Below are 22087 nucleotides of genomic sequence, written 5' to 3'. Positions count from 1 at the left end.
GGAGAGAGCAGAGACACAATTTAATTTAATGACATACAGTAGTGGGGTTACAAACACACTGGGTGTGCAAAGACAGGAATGGAGAAGAAGTGCATCATGGGAAGTCCCACATTCTACTTTTAGGATCTCTCTGAACCACCAGGAAGTGTGCAGTCTGAGAACGAAGTGCTCTGATTGGACAACATGGTATTATCGGGCCTTTAAGATATGATGTGGTCTGATTGTTCAAGAGTTTTATGCGAGGAGACAGGTTTTATATTCACTTCTGGATTTAACAGGGAGCCGATAAAGAGAAGTTGATATAGGAGAAATGTGATCTCATTTTCTAATCCCTTTTAATATTGTCACTGTAGAGATTTCTATGGAAGGTTCACTCTAAAAATTTTATAGTCTAACCATTTTAAAAAGAAGGTTTACAAGATCGTAGTGAGCCTTGCTATGATGTATGTTTGGAGGCGGTGGGACTGAAAAAAAGGACAGGAGGCTAAGATGGAGGTGGCAGAGTTGAAGATGCTAAGATTTTCATTGGGAGCAAGCAGAATGGACAGGATTAGAAATGAGTGTATCAGAGGGACAGCTCAGGTTGAGTGGTATGGAGTAAAGTTACAGAAGCAAGGCTGAGATGGATTGGCCATGTGCAGACGAGAGATAGTGGACAAAATGGATAAAGGATGCTGAATATGGAGCTGCCAGGCAGGAGGAAAAGAAGACGACCGCAGAGGAGGTTCAGGGATCTAGTGAAGGAGGATGTGCAGAGGGCTGGAGTGACAGAGGAAGATGCTAGTGATAGGGTGAGATGGAAGCAGATGATCCCCTAAAGGGAGCACCCAAAAGAAGAAATTGTTAAAGACTATAAGCAAACAACAAAAACTATTTTTCAGTGACTGTAAAAGTTATGTTACATCATTCTACACCATGACCGAGGTTGTGAAAAGGATTAAGCTACAGTAAACGCCAGCAACAACCTTAACTGAAGTAGTCATGTCTGTTACACGAGCACTGCAATAACATAAAAACATTAAGTGTGACCTACAGCAGATCACGAGAAAATATTCCAAGAATATGAGTTTATGAAAAACGCTACTTATTAGAGATTTGTGCGCACATGATGAACAGTTTATCAGCTTAACATTTTGTACAGAGTTGGATAATCCACCTCACATCATGGATCAGGAATAACTTCTATACTAAGATGAAAGGAGAGGAATGTATATCATAAAGTCGTTTACTGTAGTAACTGTGACACGTTTAAACTAAAGGTTATAAGTCGCACTTTGAAATAAGACCCTGTTTATTTATTATAAGGAGGACAGATTTTTTTTCTTTTACCTCAAAATGTATAATTAGAAAATAGTCATAATAATTAATACTTTTAAAATATTTTTAATAAATAAAATAAAAATATATAAGTTAAACTCTTAAAATATTTCATTTAAATTAAATACAAAAATAAAATCTACATTTGAAATAATAAACATTTTGTGAACTTACAAAACTGCACAGCCTGCTTGATGAGGCTTCCGTGCACCTTTGTTGATTGGTTACGTCATGACTTCGCGGTCAGCTGTCTTCTTCGCCAAGTGTTTGCATTGTAACACCTATTCCGATGGTCATAAACCGTATTGTATTAAAATGACCGAAAGCAACAGTGAGACTACTAAAACGTTTATATGAGCAGATTCCCCCCGAAAACTTTTTGATTCTAAACTACGATGAAAACATGAACCCAAAACTAAAATAACAGCTCAGAAAGTAAAAGACTGCAATAACTCTGGGTCCACTGAGTGTTATCGTAATCCCTGCCTCAATCCCACAACCGCTCTTTATAAGTGTATTCAAGCGAGTCACTCAGCTCTTCATTTATCAAACAAAAAGCTGCTCTATTGGCGGCCGCCATCAGCCGACCGTCCTATAATCCGGCACAGTTACATAAAACAAGCCTCCAACCCCAACGTCACACGGAGAGGTAACTACACTCCAAAGCTTGGCATTCTTTTTTGTGTGACTCGTTGGCTTCTCCTGGACGCAGAAGGAGCAGGTGTGTCTAAGCGTCATGATTGTGTTAGTAGACTTGTTGCTGATGCTAATCGACCTAACCGGCTCTATCCTGAGTGCCATCCTGCAGACTTTCCTTCGGCCGAGGCTTAAATGCATCGATGGGGAGCTGTGTCTGATCACGGGAGCCGGGGGCGCACTGGGTCGGCTGTTCGCCCTGGAGTTTGCCAAAGAGGGGGCCCACCTGGTGCTGTGGGACTGCAACGCGGCTGCCAACGAGCAGACTGCCAGGCTGGTGCGAGAACTGGGTGTCCGGGTGCACACCTACACGGTGGACCTGTCCAAGCGTCGGAACATTTACGAGACAGCGAACCGGGTGAGAGCGGAGGTCGGGCATGTCTCCATAATGGTCAACAACGCAGGCGTAGTGGCTGGACGGAGGCTGCTGGACTGTCCGGATGAGCTTCTGGAGAGGACTCTGCTGGTGAACTGCCACGCGCTTTTCTGGGTGAGAGCTGATGCTTTTTTTACGCACACATTCTTGAGCCACCACTTTAAAGAAAAAAATTAATGGGCGATCCACCGGTCTCACAGGAGTTATGTAACACCCATTTAGTGTCCTCCTCGCTGGTTCCGGTTGGACTTGTGCACTGATGTGTCATAATGATGATCATAACTCATGTACACATGTAAATAAAAACACGCTACAAGCCAGCATCAAGTTAGGTACGTGATCCTGCTTTTGATCCTCCTAAAGCCTCAATCTCCTGCTAATAAAATAAGTGACAATTAGCGGATTTGCGTAAAATCGACGAGAGACAAACGGTGGGCGGCTTTTCTTTTTATTGTTATCAAATAAGCTACACCTGATCCGTCAAATGAGACTTGTTTCTCTCCTGTTTAACCACGTGTTAGCTTTTATTCCAAGTTTCACTGTTTGAATACATATTCATAGCACAAATACAGTATCAGTTAAAGTCATAAAGCTGTGAAACATCGACAATGTCCCATTTTCAGTTTTCAAAACCAAGATCCTCCAAACAATAAAACCAACCTTCATGTGCATATTCCCATATCTTCGTAGGTTTTGGGGGGTTGGTATGTAAATACACAAGCTATTTTACACTAAAGCCTACCTGGAGTCAACTATTTTTCTCTGCATGTCTAATCAAGAGTTCATTTGCCATTAATAGCCTTTCTTTGGGAATGTCCTCACTTGACTTTTTGCCCCATTAAATGGCTTTTAAAGCCTTCTTAAATTGCATTTAAAAGGAGCTTCTGTGCAAGTTTGCAGCTCCATATTTTTATTGTTGGACTTTGTAATTGTCTTGTGAACTTGGCCTGATGGTTCCTCGTCTGTCTTAAACAAGCCCTTTTAGCTCCTATATTTTTAAGTCCTCTGTCTTTTAGCATACTTTGCTCCAGAGCTGTGTGCAGGTACTGATGTCTCTCTCTCTATGATGTCACACAGAGCCAAATGCCCAAAAAAACAGTGTGAGAAAGGTAATTTATAACAGTCTGGAGTCTGAGTACTTACTTCTAAATATCATCACTGCACGAGATCAAAATAAGGAAAAGCACAATAATTCCACTTTAATTTCTGAAAAGTTGTAGACACATAAAGTATGCAAATCAGATTTTGAGCTTCAAGTGAAGGTTTATGGTTCCTGGCCCCCATGATAAGCTTTACTGCTTCACTTACTGCTCCAACCTTCCTAATTTCACCCAACAGATGACGAAAGCGTTCCTGCCACGGATGAAAGAACAAAATCACGGCCACATCGTGACCATCGCCAGTGCACTTGGACTGTTCAGCACTGCCTGCGTTGAGGTACACTGCAAAGAACTGTTCGAGCACAAACTTAACAGAAATACTTTCCAAAGCGTATGTTAACTGACCCGACAACTCATTTAAAGGCTCCTCTCTCTGGTCTTTCTACTTCCCCCTACAGGATTACTGTGCTAGTAAATTTGGAGCTGTTGGATTCCACGAGTCACTGACACATGAGTTGATAGCAGAAGACCTGAATGGCATCAAAACCACTTTAGTATGTCCTTATATTGTAGACACAGGGATGTTCGCAGGCTGTGAAATCAGGTGAGATGCAATTATTCACAACTGGAGCTTGCTGGGTGGTAAAAATGAAGTAAAGCTGCATTTCAGTATGTCCTTTAATGCATCTGTATTGCATTTACCAGGAAAGAGCTTCGCAGCATAATTCCACCCCTTGAGCCTCTCTACACTGTGCAGCAGTCTATGAAAGCCATCCTAGCAGAACAGCAGATGATCTGCATTCCTCGTCTTATGTACATCCCCTTTCTTGCAAGAGCGTAAGTACTAAGTGGATTATATGACATGATCAGCTGCTTTTACCAAGGCTTAAATTAATATGGGGCTTTTGTTTTCCATTTCTTGATGGATGTACAATAGAGCATGTTAGCTCATATAAGTACTTGGGCATCTATATTGACACAATGTTGATGTTTTTTTTTGTTTGTTTTTTTTAATGTGAAAAATTGCCTCATAGGCGCAGATGGTTTGGCGTGAGCTCTAAAGTTTACTTACAGTAAAGTCAAAATCAACAATTGAGAAACGGGTAAAAATTGCCATGAAAATCATAGGAAACAAAGGTCTCTCAAACCAAAATATGAGAAAGCTGTTGTTCATCAGGTTCAGAAAATTGTTGATGATCCATCCCATTTCCCTTTTCAAGAGTTATTTCTCTCATGGAGACTGTATAGAGCACTGATGTCAAACTTATTTTGAATGAGATGATGATCTAAATAGGGCGGGGCCAGTGAGGCTATCCTGTCTGCTACTGAAAACGGTTAAACTACACATTTAATCCCTGAGACGTCTAAACAATGTTCCTCAGATTTTCTACATGATAAAGAAATGCTTCTGTAGTAAATGAAAGAAATCAGTCAGCATGACTCTTTGGGGTTAAACTGTCAGAGAAAAATGTTTAAAAAGAAAAAAATCAAACAGCTGTGGTAGCTCATTGCACACACTGTGCTATAATTTAAAAAAACGAAGTTTCTGTTACTTTACGGGAAATATCCTACTGTGGACACATTGTAAAAATTTGGCTGTCTTTTAATTGCTTATCTTTTACTTCATTATTTTATCAGCATGAAAAAGCTGTTAAACCTATTCAAATGCATTTTAAAGGTCAGAAACTCGTGCCCTTCTTCACATTTTCCAAAGTTGCCAATAGTGGATCAGATTGGAGCCTTTGCTGGGCCGATTAAGCCCCTTGGGCCTTATGCTTGACTCCTGGTATAAAGCAACCAACTGTAAAGCAAACCGCTATAAGCACTTAGTCCTCTCAAAATCTATTGTACTTCTAAATAAAGGCTTGGAACAGTTCAAAAGGTCTGGAATTTATCACAGCGTACCTGAATGTTTGCTGGAGTTGCATTACAGGAAAGAGGTTTAATTTTTGTTGGTTTTTATTATGTGAATGCAGCCATTCAGCACTGCATACCCAAGAGGAAAAGAAATCCCAGTTTTAAAACAAAGTTCATTCTTTTTTTCCTTCTAGCTTACTACCTTGGGAGGCAAATGTTGCAACGTATCGCTTCATGGGAGGTGACAAGTGCATGCTACCATTCATCAAGAACATTGAAATGAAGACCTCCAACGGCCATACCAAATTGTGCTAACGTTTCTGATGGTGTCTTTATAATATTCTGTGAAAATCTGCTTACGTTCGTTTTTTCCAGGACTTCCCAAAGGCAAAATTGTATGAAGCAATTTGTCGTGAATGCTGAGCTGCTTAAGTATCCACTGCTGATGCTAAAGGGCCTCGCAAATGAAATAAAAACAATTCACAACAGTGTGGATAGAATAGCGACTGCAGTGATAACAGATCCATACAAGTGCCTCTTTTTATTCACATTAACAAACAGTGCAGAAACAAAGACATTAACAAATAAAGGGAAACATGCAACAGAAAAATATTAAGCTTTATGTTTGAGCCACAGACTACAGCCTCATAACCGTAAAAAGGAAGTCAAACATACAAAAGAAATGATTTAAACCCTCCTGTTTGAAATACATGTTCAGCGTCCCACACGTTCAATTTCTTTTATTTATTTTTACATCTGCTGCTGTTGCTGATGTTTTTGAAATAAACTGGTAAGTGCTTCACAACCTGACATTCAAATCCTTGTTAGCCTTTATCACATGAAATGAAAAAGGCCCAGATATCTTAAAGTAATTCAGTTTTGGTCGTGTTCCTTTTCCTTTTCTTAAAAGAAAAACCTTAAAATGACTTCCATTGGAGTACACACCCTGAATTCAGGCAAAATTTACTTCTCTGGTAAATCCATTTAACTTTCAGGTCTCGAGTTCAACTGAAGCAGGTCTGTCATATGACCGGGGGGTCATTGTGGCTATTCCTGCAGGGTACTGAGATTTTGCTTTGGTTTTAAACCAGCTGCACAGTAGCCGCCTGTAAGTAGCCCTGCAGGAACTGGAGAGCTTCTGCATTCAGACTCGTGCTCAGCATTGAAGGAACCTGCACAGAGGGGGAGGGGGGTACAATGTTTATCAATATGGTTTCCAGAGTGACAATTCTTGGATTCCAAACACATTGAATCAAACCAGAAGAAGAACAAAACTGCCTGCATATGTGAACTTACCCTTCCAGGGCAGGCAGTAGAAAGCTTGTGCAGTGACTGGGCCAGCAGGATTTTTGGATTGCCAACAGCATCTCCAATTGGGTCGTGCTCCTTCTTCCCGGCAAAGGCCAGCTGTGAGAAGGCAGTCTGATAACCCGGTGTGTCTTCGATGTCAATGAAGTGCTCATCGTCTGGGATGCTGTCGTCTTCAGGAAGCTCAAAGAAACCGATCAGGGCCTGGAGCAGTGGGGTCCTGAAGAGATACAATAACTCGTCTTTGTTTTACTCAGGACAACAAATAAACATTGGTATCTACTAATATGTAATATTCCCAGCAGCCATCTCCCCAAGGAGGAACAGGAGGAGTGCTGTGGGTTACGTGTGCGTGTTTGTGGTCCCAAATCCTTTAGTGGGACCTTTGCTTACATCCCAGCATCATCTGGCATTTTCCAGAGAACACCTGAAGTGCAAGGAGCCCATTATTTCCCATAGCATCTTCAGACTCATGTGCTCAGTGTGAACTAGGGCTGCCACAATTTGTCGACTAGTCACGATAATGTCAACTATCAAAATCGTCAAAGATTAATTTAATAGTCATCTGAAGCTTTGTAAGATCCTGAAAGATGCAGGAATAAGTAGCAGGATTTAAGAGTGTAATAACTGACTGAAACAGAAGAAGGCAGCACTGCATGTACAAGGATGCCAGCTGCTGTTAAATCCCGAAGAAGAAAAATGAGTCTCCGGTATCGTAGCGTGTCCAAATTCAGGGGCCGCATCTTTTGGAGGCCACATTTGTTGGCCGATTACGTTACAGCAACGCAAGGAAGGCTGTCCAAATTCAAAGACTCCTCCAAATTTGTCCTTCATTTCCAGTTTCCAACAATGGTGGCAGCTACTGAGTTTTAATATTACTCTTTCTTGGTCACAAAATAAACTTTTAACTTATTTTCAGGTGAGAATGTAGCTGTGTGAACTTTAAATATCTGCTTGGTTTATTAAGACACCAGATTTTTGCACAAGTGCTCCGATGTTTTTGGAGACACCTGTTACCCACTAGCTCGATAGCTAGCCGGGGGTTCAAGCCTCACTAGAGCCGGCGAGAACAAACTCCCGGCACATTGTTTTCAGATCCCCGCTCAGATCTTCTGCTACTCAGGTTAAACACTTAGATAACTTAAAAATATTTTTGTTTGGCTTTTGTCAGTATTTTACTGAGAAAACGGTTGGCTGAGATTAAAGTTATAATTTTCACACAGCTGAATAAACAGAAAACAGAGAAGGGATTAAACAGAAGTGTGAGATGGTAGAATATACTCCAGTGTCCTGTTATATTTTAGATAGCAAGGAGCAGACGGCTGAGTTTATTAAACTCCACCGAGACAATCTGCAAATTTCATTAAAGGTTTAATAAACTATCTTTTTAGTCTTTTTAGTTAGCACAAACCTTAAACACTTTAACCTGTAAGCTAATGATAGTTACATAAGAGCAGATGCATGCTGGTGCAATAAACTTTACGTTTTATGTCCAGGGGATGCATGATCTGATTAGTCGACTATCAAAATAATTGTTTGTGGCAGCCCTAGTGTGAACCTGCTCTCTTTGCAGATGAAGTGGATTCAGAGCGGTTTATAGTTCCTAACTGGACAAGCTGACATCCCTGAAGTTTAACTGATTTTGGGTTACTGTAATATAATGATACACTGTCCACTTCAATCTCAGGCAGTGTAAATGAAAAGTGTGTATTGCTGCTGTGTAAAGTTTTTAAATGTTCGAGCTTCATGTTTTCTTACCAGAGTTTCGTGTACTCCGTGTCCATCATTGCAGGACACTCAGTGAGGATCTTTGTAATGCCAACAGCACAGATCTTTTTCTCGACTGGTCCAGACACCTTCTGAACCTCTGGAATAACAATTTTCTCCAGCACCATACCAAACATTCTGCAACACAAAGTCAGTGAATTTAATACACTTTCAAATCGGTCTTTGGTTTGAAATTAAATTACAGCTACTGGTAACTACTGCACTCTATAATCACACACACACACACACACACTTTGCAATGTCATCACTTCAGTCAACTATAGTTTTAATTTTTCTATAAGCACCAGAGCTAGTGAAGAAACTAAAAGAGGTGCATGATTAATTAAGTTTTGACATAAGTGTTACTTTTAAAATAGATCAGCAAAAATTGTGCGTCTTTGCAGTAAGTTTGAAAGCCATCAAATTAGCTTATCAACAGAACTTGTAGCTTCTTTTGTGCAACTGATGGATCAAACAACATTTTGTTTTGGGGTTTGGTTTTTTTGGAACACTTACTTTGGCTGGATGCTGTCAAAAATCTCCTGAAGTGCTATAGCTCCATATTTGACACAATACAAATTGACAAACACCAGGAAACCTATGAGAGGGGAGATAAAAAGGTTCAGTCGCTGGCACTGCTGGAGTAGATTAAAGCTTGAATGTTGCTAATGGTAATGGTATACTAACTCTTGATGAACTTGGTGGTTTTGGAACCTTGTAGCCTCTGGAAGAGCAAAATGAAGATCTGTTTCCTGTACTGAATGAGTGATTCTCTGGCAAAAGAAAGGGAAAACATTAACAACAGCAAAAAACAAAAACCTAAACATTTTTTGCCAAAGACAACACTTTAGAAATGAACCACTGAGGAGAAGATTTATCAGCTTACGGGGGCATGTGCTCTATGATACTGTTGAGAAGGTAAAATCCTTGATGATCATTGGCCTTGGATGCTATAAGCTTTTGGAAAACTCCAAGCAAGCCAGGCTGAGGAAAAAAGTCGACAAACAATAAGAAAAACATGCCATCTTTTTTGCAGAGTAAGAAAACGAGAATCAGAAGAAAACATGTATAGTTATTTTACTGATTAGCAATTAAAGTACTCGGTTGAGCTAGATTTTAAATTAGTCATCTTCTGGCCAAAAATAAATAAATATTTTAAAAAAATAACTTGTAAATATAAAATTTAAAAGTATTTGTTCACGAAATTTCAGTGAAGGAGGAGGAGGAGGTTGTGCCATACTCACTATTTTATCAGCAGCAGACCTAGCAATAGTTTCACCTCCCTTCTCCAGGTAAGCCTGAAGGAGGCGCACCAGAGGGGGGATGTTCCCTGTTCGTTCCCAAAGTACAGGCTGCAGCAAATGAGGGAATAAGGCCATATAGGAGGCGGGAATAGAGTTAGAGTGGATCTCTAGGAGGAGAGACATCACCTGGAACACATATGGAAGAAACTCTGCAAAAGAAGACGGATAAAGATGTTGAGTTGTCCCTAAAGAGGCACCAACTGTGTTTTAACACAATCTACACTTAAATAACTGACGTACCCTGAACATCGTTCTGGAGGATCTCCGTGAAGACGGGGAAGAGTGCTTCCTCAAAACTGCTGACTGTAGCGGGGTTCGCCTTGCAGGTGATGCGGACAGACAGGCACAGGGACTCAAACAGGTAGTGGTTAAAGTGAGGTTTGCTGGGATTCTGAAAGCAGACGAAACATTTTTCAATACTTGATGCGTTTCCCCTCAAAACAAATCTATCTGTATCTATAAGTACTAACAAACATTGTGTTACCTTGCTGACTTGGAGAAGCTTATGAGTGAGCTGACCAATCAGCGTAGGGATGTAGGGAACAATGGACTCCTGCAGCAGGGAGAAGCTGCGCATGATGGCTTTGAAAATGAAACGGAAAAAAATTAACATGCACAATTAGGCTATGTTATTAACTTTGGACTTCGTGTGACAGTGAGTGAGGAGCATTTAGATAACAGGCAAATCAGGCTCACCTTTCATAATGTATTCATTTTCTGCAGAACCAGGAAAAGCCAGTGCCTTGAACAAGTTGTTGAGCAGCTGTTCAGTAAAGGGTGCCATCTCTGCAGCAGTGATACTGATAACACACAAAGAAGAAGACTGACTGCACTTTGGAATCCTTTCATCTTACAGTTTAATACTAAATGGATGGAGAAAACGATACTAACAGGCAATATAGCCACTACTAGGCATGAGTGCTCACAACATTACAGGATTAATACACAGTTTTCCCCTTTAATGATTGAGACAACATTCTAATGAGAATAAATGCTCTTTATTGCAAAGGAAAAAATTAAGTTAATATTAAAATTTACTTCACTAACAGGGTTTGACATACATTTGCGGCTATAACAGACCTGTAATTGTACATGTACTCTTCCTCATCACATCTGTTTTTGATACCAAGATGTTGATGGCAGAAACTCTTATTAAGGCTTCAGTACAGACTTCAGAAAACAGTGAGTATTGAGTAGTGAGCTGATAACTAGTCGCTGTAAGCTTTACCTCAGCAAACAATGATCAAAACAGTCCCTAGTTTGACGTTAGTTACCTTTAACTATCACCAAACATGATGCAACACATTAAAATCTGTTCTTTCCTGGCATTGTGCAAACTTACATCCACACCATAGGCCATGAAAACTGATTAATCTCCCCACAGAATTAGGGTTGACATTTCCAGGATTTTCCCCAAAATGCTCCACCCTAAATGTCCATGACTTTTGCAGGCTTTTTACAACTGTAGAAACTCTGGTGTTACATTTGGGAAATGGAAACCTTCTTATATGCTGATTTTAACATGCAGCTTTATTTCATAGATCAGTCCAACTCATTAACCACTCATTTAAATTTATGTTCTGGATCACTTGTTGTTGTTTTTTTAAACTCAAGAAATGGCGATGGACAAAATGGGACTATAAAGTCTTGCATTGTGTGTGCACTAAAGATGGCACTGCTTAAAAACAATTGGTGTTATAACCAATTTGCACCAACACAATTTGCAGTGCACTCTTTTCTGCTCCTTTCTCGGGTTAAAAAGCCAAAACATCCCCACAGCAGTCCTCTGACCTCCCTTTGTTCTCGGCGTTTTGAGCCTTGGGCCGTGTCTGCTGGGGTGTCTTTTTTGGTAACGCCATTGCTCGAGTTTTAATCAACATTTTTTACTTTCGGTTTTTTCTATTATCCCTCTCACACTTTCAACATACTGGGGCATACAGCTACAGTAACACGTCCTGCTGCCAGATGCTTCTCCTATGCTCTGTGCTGCATGCATCAATTTAACCCAACATGGCTCTATTCCAGCCACATGACTGGTTCAGCATTATTGTCACTATAATTGGCCTTTTGTGTTGCCTATCAAAACATGGATGGAAAGAAGTTCCATTAACTTTGCCTTACATTTCTATCAAAGATGATAATTATTATTCTATGTGTTACAATATTATTTGATACTTACAGTGTTGTGTTGTTGGGTCCCCTCATAGTGAACAGTCTCTCCAAAGCATGTGCAGCATAAGTGTGCTCCACTGTGCTCTCTGCCTGCAGGTGAGTTATTAGTAGAGGGACTGCCTGCAGCAGCTGCTCTTTAGGAAGCTAACGAGCAAAAAAAAAAAAAAAGAAGATAGAAGCACTCTCAGTATTGGATTTTTTTTTTCTGAAACTGAGCTGGTCATTGGGGAGGAAAAAAAGCAGGAAGTCATACCTGGCTTCTGAAGATCATGACATACTTGATGGCATCAGCCTTCAGCACTGGGAACTCATTAACTACAATGAAAATGACATGAAGAAAATTCATATTTTCGTTTGTAAATGGCAGAACATTTACACAATATCTCAAAATCTTTAGGATCTCAAAATGAATAGTATCTCTATCATCCAGCTGGTTACAGAGGAATAAATGTGAAGAAACTGCTGTATCGCACAGGCATTGGCACATTAAGATGTGAAGTATTAGCAGTTTTCTTACCATTGGGGGATTTTAAATCAGGGAGAATGTGGTTCACAAAGAACTCTGTCAGATTCACCAGTTCGTTGGCTTGTGTTATTCCATGCTGTTTGGATAAGATAAAGGATTTCACATTTAACACAAATGTTTTAGCAGTTACATATGATATACATCAAATTCAATAACTATGGAGTGCGTATGTCAACCACACCTTTTGTGTCTGGGCTTTCGATGCCAGCGATGTGACCAAATAGATGGCAGCATCCTTGTGTTTCCAGTTCTCCCGAGGTGTCTTGGCGTACTCGGCCAGCATCGAGTTCACGTAGCCGGAGAAGATTGCTGTGACTGGTCCCTCAAAAAATTTACAAAGTCCTCTCACCAAATCACACGCAGCCCTACGGCGAGTGTCGATGTCTGAGAAAGGATGGCAAAATAGGATTATCATCAAGCATTCTGATAAAATGTTTTATAACAACTATATAACATCATTATACGTTTTTAAGATAATTTTAAATTAAGTAAAAAGCAAAACTTTTTTCATTCAAATTTAATTTAAGAGATGGTGATGCATTTTTACCAGATCCCTCCAGGTCTCTTCGGATGTACTCCTCTGAGTTATCTTCAAAGGCCTCCTCATCAGCACCTAATCCGACATTAAATGTCAATCTGGTCAGTGACACTCAGCACATAAGCATGTGTGTATCCAAGCAAGCAGCGCCCTGAATCTCTAAGCACTTCCAGGTGTAATTTGATGGCTTACTTCTGAACTCCATGTTGGGCACAATGACCTTCTCACAAATGCTTGTGAGTGTATTCTGGTCCTCAAACAGATGCTTATAGTGTGGCCTTTCACAGACCGATGCCAAGAACTGGATAGCATTGCTTACGAGCTGCAACAAAGACAAGGTGAACTGTAAGTATGGGCTAAGTGAACTTCAAAAATAACAGAAACACAGTCAGGTCTCACTGTTCTCACCAGGTCATATTTGACTTCCTGGCCAGTAGAAACTAGAAGGTTCCAGATTGCAGTAACAAAGCGTGGCAGGTATGGCTGAAATTCCTCATCGTACTTCTGAGCATAAAGAGCCGCATTGTCACAGATCTGAGACTTCAGCAGCTCCAGGAGACCTGCCTCCTCCTCATCCTGGGAGACGCACACAAATGTCAGAAACACTTTTGCAATAAGTGATTAAACTATGTTGCAGTAAATGTAAAGGAGAAGATAACTCACATCTGTTTGTAAAAGTTTATTATCCAAAGTCAGTAGGCCATGGAAATTGGTCATCCAGGTTTCCATATGGTCCTCAAAAAACTCCGGAAGGTCCTGTGTGACACGGCAGAGTTTACTTGCAGTGCACATGCATAAATTCCTAAACAGACTGAAGCTAACCAGATGTTACTGGCAACATAGTAGTGCTACCTTTTTTGTAACTATCCTGATTTATCAATAATTACTATACAACTACATTAAATTCTTTTTTTTATATATTATTATTTCAAAGAACTGACCTGAAAGTTAAGACTGTAGAAAAGCTTGGCGATAAGTGTGAGTGATGAGAAGAGGACCTTCAAGGCATTGACATCTGTAGCATGAGTTTGACACAGCTCGATTGTGGCCTGCAACAAAGACAGATGTATTCCTAAACCTTGTTTAAAAGTTTTATTTTGTTAGGTGTTACATAACCATCCATTCGCTTCCGCTTATCCTTTTCAGGGTCGCGGGGGGCGCTGGAGCCTATCCCAGCTGTCATAGGGCGAAAGGCAGGGTACACCCTGGACAGGTCGCCAGTCTGTCGCAGGGCTAACACTTAGGGACAGACAACCATTCACACTCACATTCTCTCGCACATTCACACCTAGTGACAATTTGGATTAATCAATTAACCTATCCCCACAAGCTGCATGTCTTTGGACGGTGGGAGGAAGCCGGAGTACCCGGAGAGAACCCACGCAAACACGGGGAGAACATGCAAACTCCGCACAGAAAGACCCCGGCCTGATGGTGGAATTTAACTCAGGACCTTCTTGCACCATGCCACCGTGCTGCCTAACACATAACCAAATGTTATGTAACACATAACATTTGGTTATGTGTTAGGCAGCACAATGTTATGTGTTACGTGTTATGTGTTACATAACATTTGGTTTAATTGCGATAACAAACCTTGAATAGTTCAGTCAGAGGTAGAGCAAATGTGTCCAGAACCAGTTTTATCTCAGACCAAAGCTCATTTGACTTGAACTCATGGCGATACCTTAAAAAGAAGAAAAGGTGCAGAACACATTAAATTGTTTTATGAAAACAGATTCATAAAAGATTTTAAAATCACTGAGAAGAGAGTTCTACCTCTTGAAGAGTGAATGTGCAGTGCGCAGCACACCGTTGATGATGTGGAAATCTCCACTTCTGAAGCGAGTCACCATCTCTGTTAGAAGGTCTGGCCATTTTTGTGGAAAGTCTTCACGTCCAATGATGCTGATGGCATCACTTAACTGTGAAGACAGATTGGACACATGAGTAGGAGTGAATTTATGGATATTCTTCCTTTGCTTTAAAGTACACTTTTTAGGGACGCACCTGTTTCTGAATCTGTTCCGGGCTGCTCAGCATCAAATTTACAATGTTTGCTTTTATTGCCGTTCGGTCAGGATCAGAGATTTTGTTGGGTTCATCTTCAACCTGTGAGTAAACAAACCACAGAATTAGGCCAGCATAAACAAACCTGCTCACAGGTGTTAAATTGTATTACACACAAACTTTTCGAGAACCTCAGCAGACACATGACAAAATCAAAACAATTATTAATGGAATAAAGAGGAAAAAATCTTAATCTAGATCACTACAACCTATCAGCTTTATACTGTGCTGTTAAAGTGCTTAATACACTGCCTATGTAGTGCCATGCCGGTGTAAATGAATGGCAATGCATTTTTAACTGCCCCCACCCCTGGACTGCGAAGCTGAAGGGCTTATGCCACACTGCTAACACTGAGGTATTTTATGTGCATGGGAGAGACAAAGGAGACTGTTTCTTTCAGTTTAGCAAGCAGATAACAAAAGTGAACTCTAACAATTTCAAATGGACCTGGGTTCAATGATAACACAGTGTATTTCTATTCAAAGATATTAAACATGTGCAGAGAAAAACACTTTCAATTAGGCTGTTATTCAGCAAGACTCACAATTCTCCAGTTTCTCTTTATATAATTTTTGAATGTCACAGCAGCACAGACGCGGATCACGTTGTCCTGGGACTTCTCCAGCAACGTGAGAAGTAACAGTGGATAGTTCTGGTTTCCTTCTACAGATTCAAGAAACTTTTCAGCTGTAAGGGAGGAAAAAAAATGTTGCAAAGGAAGTATTAGAGTAAATATTAGAGTAAATGAAGTAAATAAATTATTCATAGCTCAATAAATAAGTGAACAACAACATTCATTGTAAACTCCTTTTTGATATGCAAGCTGTCATTAGAGTGTATTACCAGGACGTCTGACTGTTGGATCTGGGTCGAGGGTTTTTCTTAGGAACTCAGTCAGGGTCTGTAGGTTAGCATCATTCAGCTCCATGATCAAAACTACAAGGGAGTGGAAAAAAGACTGAAAGAGTAAATTACTGAAAAACAAAAAGTGCGTTGCAAGAGACTAAATGCAGTACCTCATATAGGTTGACAACATGTAACGATCTAACTAAATCTACAACATTTTTAGCAGTGCCTTAAAACCTGTGCATTGTTTCCAGCAAAATAACATAAAAGTTCCCATGTGCATACGTAATTTGACTTGGTTTGATTGAAAGCCGTTTTATTGCTCTAACAACCCAACTTAACTCTTGACTCCTAAGTTTACAGTGTGTCTGCTAGGCTAAATCATTCATGCATTCATTTTAGCCTGGTAGCAGCTAAGCACTATAGACTGCCAATGCCAGATTGAGGTAATGTAGCCATAATTTGGCACCGCTGCTGACTCCAGATCGGTTTATGCGGCGTAGCGTCTGAGCTAGCAGGCTAAAGGCTGTCTAGTCTCCTGCGAGTTTTAATATAAGCACATGGCCGTCGCAGATTCGCATGTATTGGACAGTATGCAAGGTCTACGTTATATTAAACCATTTCATCACGTCCCGAACAAAGCAAAAAGGGGGAAAAAAGCATATTCAAAGCAAGATGGAAAGCAGGATCTCGATTCCAGTGAATAGACTGATCCAGCAGCCGGTCCTGTCCAAGTCATCCAGCTACAGTTAGCACTAGCTTGCTAATGTGTTTGCTGCTAACCATAAAGTTAGCTAATTTCCGAACAATATAAATTTCCTCTTAAGTTATTGAACCGTAACAAATGTCAGACACTGAATTAACTGTCACTGAATACCACAACTGTTAAAGCAGTGGGACGTCTTACCGTGATAGTTAGTTTAATTTAGGATGGGATGGAGAGCCACCACAAGTCGTACAGACGTACCGCTTCCCGAGCCAGCTTTCAAATACCTTGAGTAAAAGGAACTGCGCGGTTAGAGTACTGCGCAAGCGCAGATGTCACGCCAACGTCGTAAGGCACGCCCCTTGTCTAGGTTTAAGTGTAGCAGCACTAAACGGTTATTTACAATGTTCCTGTTGAGGTGGAAGTCGGGGTGGGTTTAAAAAAAATCAATTTTGGCTTGAATAACGCAACATAGATTCATTAAATCCTAAATCTATTTTTAAATATAAATGTATTATGCCAGAAATGCCTGAATTCCAACAACCACCAAACAGCTAAAACAACAAATGAGAGCAGGTAAACGGATTCCGCAAAAAGATATAAACACAATGCGCGGACCCGACGCATCAGTGAGATGTAGGCTGTCACTCAATGGCACGTAGGCTACTGACATGCCGTCGGGGTTGGAAGCCTCATTCTGATGCTCCAACAAAAGTTCACTGAATCAGAAGCAAAAGAAGATCAAAACTACTCTTCACATTTGATAAATATCGTCATTAATCCCCTCTTACTTTTGCTGTTTTGCTTCCACCACGATAAAATCACACTTCCTGCACATCTCTCTCTCTCTCTCTCTCTCTCTCTCGGTATACTTCAAGATATAGTTTCCCATCTCAAAGTGTCAGTACCGATAAATGAATCAGAATTATAGTATTTCTGACTGACTCAAAACTGAATCGAATCGAGTGGATTTTAGGATGGAATTGGACCTTGTGAATCGGAATCGAATCGATTATAGAAACCAGTGACAAAACCCGGCACTAATTAAATGTATGTGTTACATTTTTAAAATTTGAAAACAAATTTAAGGCCACAAACATAAGATGAAGTAGACTGAACACGATTTTTTTTATCAATTTGTTTAAGTAAGTCACCACTACTTTTTATTCAGAAAGCTGATGTGAGTTGTCTTAAATTTGAAAAACTAAGTTGGAAATTTTGTTTCCCAGTGGGAAGGATAAATGGTTTGAAAATGCCATGTCACTGCTTTCCTCCTCCCTCGCACAGATCAGTCTGCATGTTCATGGCGCCCACATATTTTTCTGGAATGTGTTGTGCAAACCTGGGTTCAGCTGGAGAAGCTTCAGCTCAAGAGATTATTGTTGGCATTGCTGTGATTCTTTGCGTGATACACTGATTTGCTGAGTAAATGTTTACTCTTATTCAAACTGTTTTGTGCCTTCTTTCAGTTTAACACCAGGTTTATAAACAGCTTGCTAGCTAGTGTTAGTTTAGCTTCGGCTCGTGTTACTTAAAGATTAACCCCACAGCTTTAAAAACCTCATATAAAAATCCTTCCGTGAAATTTATTGATTGTTTGAAATAGAAAAGTCAGCAGCTACTTGATAAGAGGGCAGACAAAGCTTTTCGGAAGGTGCAGCTGTTAGGGCTGGGGGCTTTTTTTTTCAAGCCATATGAACTTTTATAACATATGAACTTTATATTCTTAACTCCTGTATTATTTTAATGCTTTGTGGGTGCTTTTGAACATCTGTGGTACCTATTAATGTCAAATCTAGCCTTTCTTTAGCAACAGAAGCATACTGTTTTTACATTCAACAAATATTTCTGTTTAATTGCATTTTAACCAACAACAATAATAATAATAATAATAGTATTTGTTTTGTTAAAAATGTGTTTCGATACAAGTTTTGTTGTGAAAGTCCAAAGCCATAAATCAGATCAATGGCCTGTTAATTGGTTAAAGTCTAAATTGGCTTTATAGTTGAAAATAAAGTAATTTAGCTCATCCTTCCAAACAAATAATTGAATTCCACAGTTGAAACATTTTGCTGTTGCCTTTGTGCCTATAAACACTGCCATATGTTTGGTCATTGTGCTTATTAGAAACGTTATATATTAGAAGTTAGCTTTTGACAAGGATGTAATGATTATATTTAAATTAGATGTTCTTTTTTTAAAACACATATGTCTTTAGGTCTAAACAGTGGCAATACCGCAGACACAGTAGTTGATGGTGTTTTTAATATTATATGTGATTGTCTAATTTGGATGTATGAGGTCTGCATTGACCTTCTGTGTTGTAAATTAAAACGGCTGCACAGCCATTAAGGATTAAATCAGCTTCTAAATAATTTTATGGTTTTTCTCCTTCTGCTTGCTTCTTACTGTCTTGGAGGGTCGGGACCAGCACTCCCCACATTACATCAAACTCTTACAAGTCTAGAAAAGGAGCTGTTGAACAGAAAGACATCAACTGAGTGGTAAAAATGTTGGTTTTCCAAAATATTCGTAATCGTCAGTGACATTTATATTAATCAGGCTGAACTTTAGTCATACTTTAGATCAGTGGTTCTCAAACTTTTTACATCATTCCCCACATGGCAGGAAGAAATGTTTTCACGCCCCATGCAAACAAACGAATGACAGAAAATCCTAGTTGCATCTTTATTTAGATAGCAAACTCATTCACAATGAATTCTTCAGTAATTTTTGTTTTAAATGAACAACTTTCATTTCAAACAACTATTTGTGACTTTTGTCACTAGACTGCTTCATTAGTCTGCACCACTTCTACAAAAAAGGAACGCAAAAATAAAGTTCAGTTTTAGTCTTATTAAAAATGAAATCCAGAAACCTGCGAACAGAGATGAAAAAATATAATTTAGTAAGAGCTTAATACTTTTCATTCTTAGTAGCTGCAGTGTGCCTGTTTTTCACTGCAGAGCTTTTCAAAACGTGGTTGCAGGCTTGATACTGCCACTCTCGAATCATGTTTAATGTTCAGCTTGGATCTATGCTTTGTTTTCAGTGAGACAACAGCAGAAAACCCCATCTCACAGAGATAGGACATGGCAAACAGAAGCAGAATGTCCACAGCTCTGTCCTATGAGTGGATGCTCCCTCTCCACACCAGCCAGAATTCACTCAGTGTCTGAGCTGCAAACCTCAGCCTGAGTGTGGAGTCAGAGGTGATCTTGATGAGCTGGTAAAATCATCAGGTACAGATGCATTAAATGGATCTCTCCCCCAGGCATACTGAGCACTGTTGTTTGGGAAGAATTTCTGAAAAAATGCTCTCAGGGAAGAGATGTGTTCTTTAAAACACAAGATCACTGTGCTAGCTCCCAGCTCACTGGGTTCGGCAAAGTTGATCAGATTCTCAAAGGAATCAACATTTTGTTCATCAAGTCATCTGCTGTAGATCTCAAGTTTTCAAGTGAATGCACTGATTTTGTTTGCCTGGATGTTTGCCTCTACCTTGAAGCTGCAGATTTAAATCATTAAGCTTTTTAAGTATATCGATGAGATAGGCCAGCTTCATCAGAAAGACTTCATCATTAAACTGGCTTGCAACTTCATGCATGCCTTCCTCCTATAAAATCATCAGAATTTCCTCTCTGAGCTCAAAGACTCGTGTCAACACTTTACCTCACTAAAGCCACCTTGCCTCACTGTGAAACAAAACAGCTACATGCTCAGCTCCAATGTCTTCACAAAGTGCGGTAAACTGTTGTGCGCTGAGGGGTCTTGTTTTCATGAAATTCACCACAGCAACAACGTTGCTTAAAACAGTCTTGAGTTCGGGGTTAATCTGCCTCGATGCGAGGGGTTCTCTGTGTACCAGGCAGCGTGTCCATTGCGCATTTGGTGAGACTTTTTTGATAAGTGCGCGCAACCCCTTCTTTTTCCCTGCCATAGTTTGTCCACCATCCATGCAAATTCTCACACAGTTGTCCGATTGAAGGTCATGTTCTGTAAGCTAACAGTCAAGAAGCTTGAAGAGCTCATCAGCTGTCACTCTACTTGAGACATACTTGCAAAAAAGCAAATCCTCACACAGAGACTCTGACATGACAAAGCACACATAAGCAATTAACAGACAGTCTTTGTTGCTGTCTGTAGCCTACTTGTAATGCAAAAAGTCTGTCCTTCAGCGCATCAATGAGTTGTTCTTCAGTGTCACATGAAATATCACATATGCGCCTTGCAACTGTGTCATTGGAGAGAGGGACAGCCTTTAATATTTGCAGCATTCATCTCATCGAGCATACTTGACACCGTATTTAAAGCTCCAGAGAGTATGAGCTCCTGGCTCAGTGCCTCTCCTGGCTTATTTTTTGGCTAGTTATCGGCACTTGCCTCATTTGTCTCAGATGCAACACGTTTTTCTTTTCATAACTGTCAAATATCTCTCCATTTTGACTAACATTCAAACCTGGGACAGCAGTAGATATGCATATTATTAACGCAACTGTGGCTAATTTCTTTGTTCTACCGTAAAAGTGATTCCGATGTTAAACATTAGGTCCACGTTACTTTTCTGCAGGTAAATTGCGCCACACCGGTCATAACCCTATGCCACACAAATAAGATATGCAAAAATATGCATCAATTTCTATTTTTTTAATTTATTTTTTCCCCATTGGCCAAATTAGTCTGTGATTGGCCTTAGTGTCCCAGAAATCATGTTTAGATACAACTAAACATGACTTACAAATGTGTTTTAAATGGATGATTCCTCACTTGATGACAAATCATCCATTTACATATTTGCTGAGTTCTAAATTTGATGCCAGTGAACTTATCAGTGGTTGCTTTAAAAAAGGGACTGCTTACAGAGCAGGTATGAATGGTGCCTGAGACATACACAACTCACAACTTCCTGGCTTTCATGACTCCTCTGCAGAGGGTTTCCCTAAGAAGTGGTGGCCTCGTGGGGGGTGTTGGGGAACGGGGAGCTGTGCCTCACTGCCCTTCCCCTCTCAGAGAAACCCTTCTACAGAGGAGTGGACAGAGCCAGGAGCTTGTGAGCTGTGTATGTCCTGCTGAGCCTCTACCTTTTACAGGTGGGTGCAGCCTGGACTGCCTAGAGACAGACCAGACCAGCTGCACTACACAGACACTTCAAATCGCATCTGCTGACAAAAGATAGATAGATCCATCCATCCATCCATCCATCCATCCATCCATCCATCCATCCATCCATCAGGAACTGCTTACAGAGCAAGTATGAATGATGTCTGAGTGGCATCATTCAAGAGATTCTCACTCATAATGATTTTGTTCATATATAAGCTAAGACATGTAGAAAAACTTTCATATTTAGTAAAAGATACTTATTAACACTATCTAATTACCAGCATATTTTCTGAGTGTTACTCAATGTCTGTAGGCACTGGGATCTTGGTGGTTGCCTAGGGTACAAAATGTCATCTATGTTTTGTTTGTTTTAATTCAGTTTCATTTCATTTCATTTCAC

General features: G+C 40.1%; 2 protein-coding genes across 2 annotated transcripts; one reads left to right on the top strand and one right to left on the bottom strand.

Annotated features, from left to right (window-relative positions):
* The first annotated feature begins 1516 nt into the window (after positions 1 to 1516).
* LOC102306361 (retinol dehydrogenase 10-B) lies at positions 1517 to 5843 on the top strand. Its single transcript, XM_005941084.3, has 5 exons — positions 1517 to 2503; positions 3728 to 3826; positions 3948 to 4093; positions 4195 to 4326; positions 5541 to 5843. Exons 1-5 carry the CDS (start codon positions 2054 to 2056, stop codon positions 5659 to 5661), a joined length of 948 nt encoding a protein of 315 aa, XP_005941146.1. The 5' UTR covers positions 1517 to 2053; the 3' UTR covers positions 5662 to 5843.
* A 29-nt stretch (positions 5844 to 5872) lies between these two features.
* On the bottom strand, positions 5873 to 16906 carry cse1l (CSE1 chromosome segregation 1-like (yeast)). The gene is made up of 25 exons (XM_005941085.3): positions 16786 to 16906; positions 15876 to 15968; positions 15577 to 15719; positions 14972 to 15073; positions 14741 to 14886; positions 14558 to 14648; positions 13903 to 14010; positions 13625 to 13717; positions 13370 to 13537; positions 13154 to 13283; positions 12971 to 13036; positions 12605 to 12807; positions 12415 to 12499; positions 12151 to 12212; positions 11905 to 12041; positions 10422 to 10525; positions 10210 to 10307; positions 9966 to 10116; positions 9666 to 9874; positions 9308 to 9405; positions 9109 to 9194; positions 8938 to 9019; positions 8413 to 8559; positions 6643 to 6874; positions 5873 to 6518 (listed from the first exon to the last, which is right to left on the bottom strand). Exons 2-25 carry the CDS (start codon positions 15958 to 15960, stop codon positions 6429 to 6431), a joined length of 2916 nt encoding a protein of 971 aa, XP_005941147.1. The 5' UTR covers positions 15961 to 15968; positions 16786 to 16906; the 3' UTR covers positions 5873 to 6428.
* Positions 16907 to 22087: the final 5181 nt, after the last annotated feature.

The sequence above is a fragment of the Haplochromis burtoni genome, unplaced genomic scaffold (genome assembly GCF_018398535.1).
Source record: "Haplochromis burtoni strain Fernald_Lab_line unplaced genomic scaffold, NCSU_Asbu1 Contig_177, whole genome shotgun sequence".
Taxonomy (NCBI): Eukaryota; Metazoa; Chordata; class Actinopteri; order Cichliformes; family Cichlidae; genus Haplochromis; species Haplochromis burtoni.
The sequence above is the reverse complement of the archived record's forward strand: the minus strand, read 5'-3'. Positions and strand labels throughout refer to the sequence as shown.

What these genes read in the sequence shown, in the direction of transcription:
- LOC102306361 (XM_005941084.3), top strand. Translation starts at nt 2,054, where the DNA reads ATGATTGTGTTAGTAGACTTGTTGCTGATGCTAATCGACCTAACCGGC. An exon ending in ACTGCCACGCGCTTTTCTGG is followed by an intron (nt 2,504 to 3,727) that starts GTGAGAGCTGAT and finishes TTCACCCAACAG; the next exon opens with ATGACGAAAGCGTTCCTGCC. An exon ending in TTCGCAGGCTGTGAAATCAG is followed by an intron (nt 4,094 to 4,194) that starts GTGAGATGCAAT and finishes TGCATTTACCAG; the next exon opens with GAAAGAGCTTCGCAGCATAA.
- cse1l (XM_005941085.3), bottom strand. Translation starts at nt 15,960, where the DNA reads ATGGAGCTGAATGATGCTAACCTACAGACCCTGACTGAGTTCCTAAGA. An exon ending in TCTACAGTCTTAACTTTCAG is followed by an intron (nt 13,718 to 13,902) that starts GTCAGTTCTTTG and finishes CGTGTCACACAG; the next exon opens with GACCTTCCGGAGTTTTTTGA. An exon ending in ACGGAGTACACGAAACTCTG is followed by an intron (nt 6,875 to 8,412) that starts GTAAGAAAACAT and finishes GTATCTCTTCAG; the next exon opens with GACCCCACTGCTCCAGGCCC.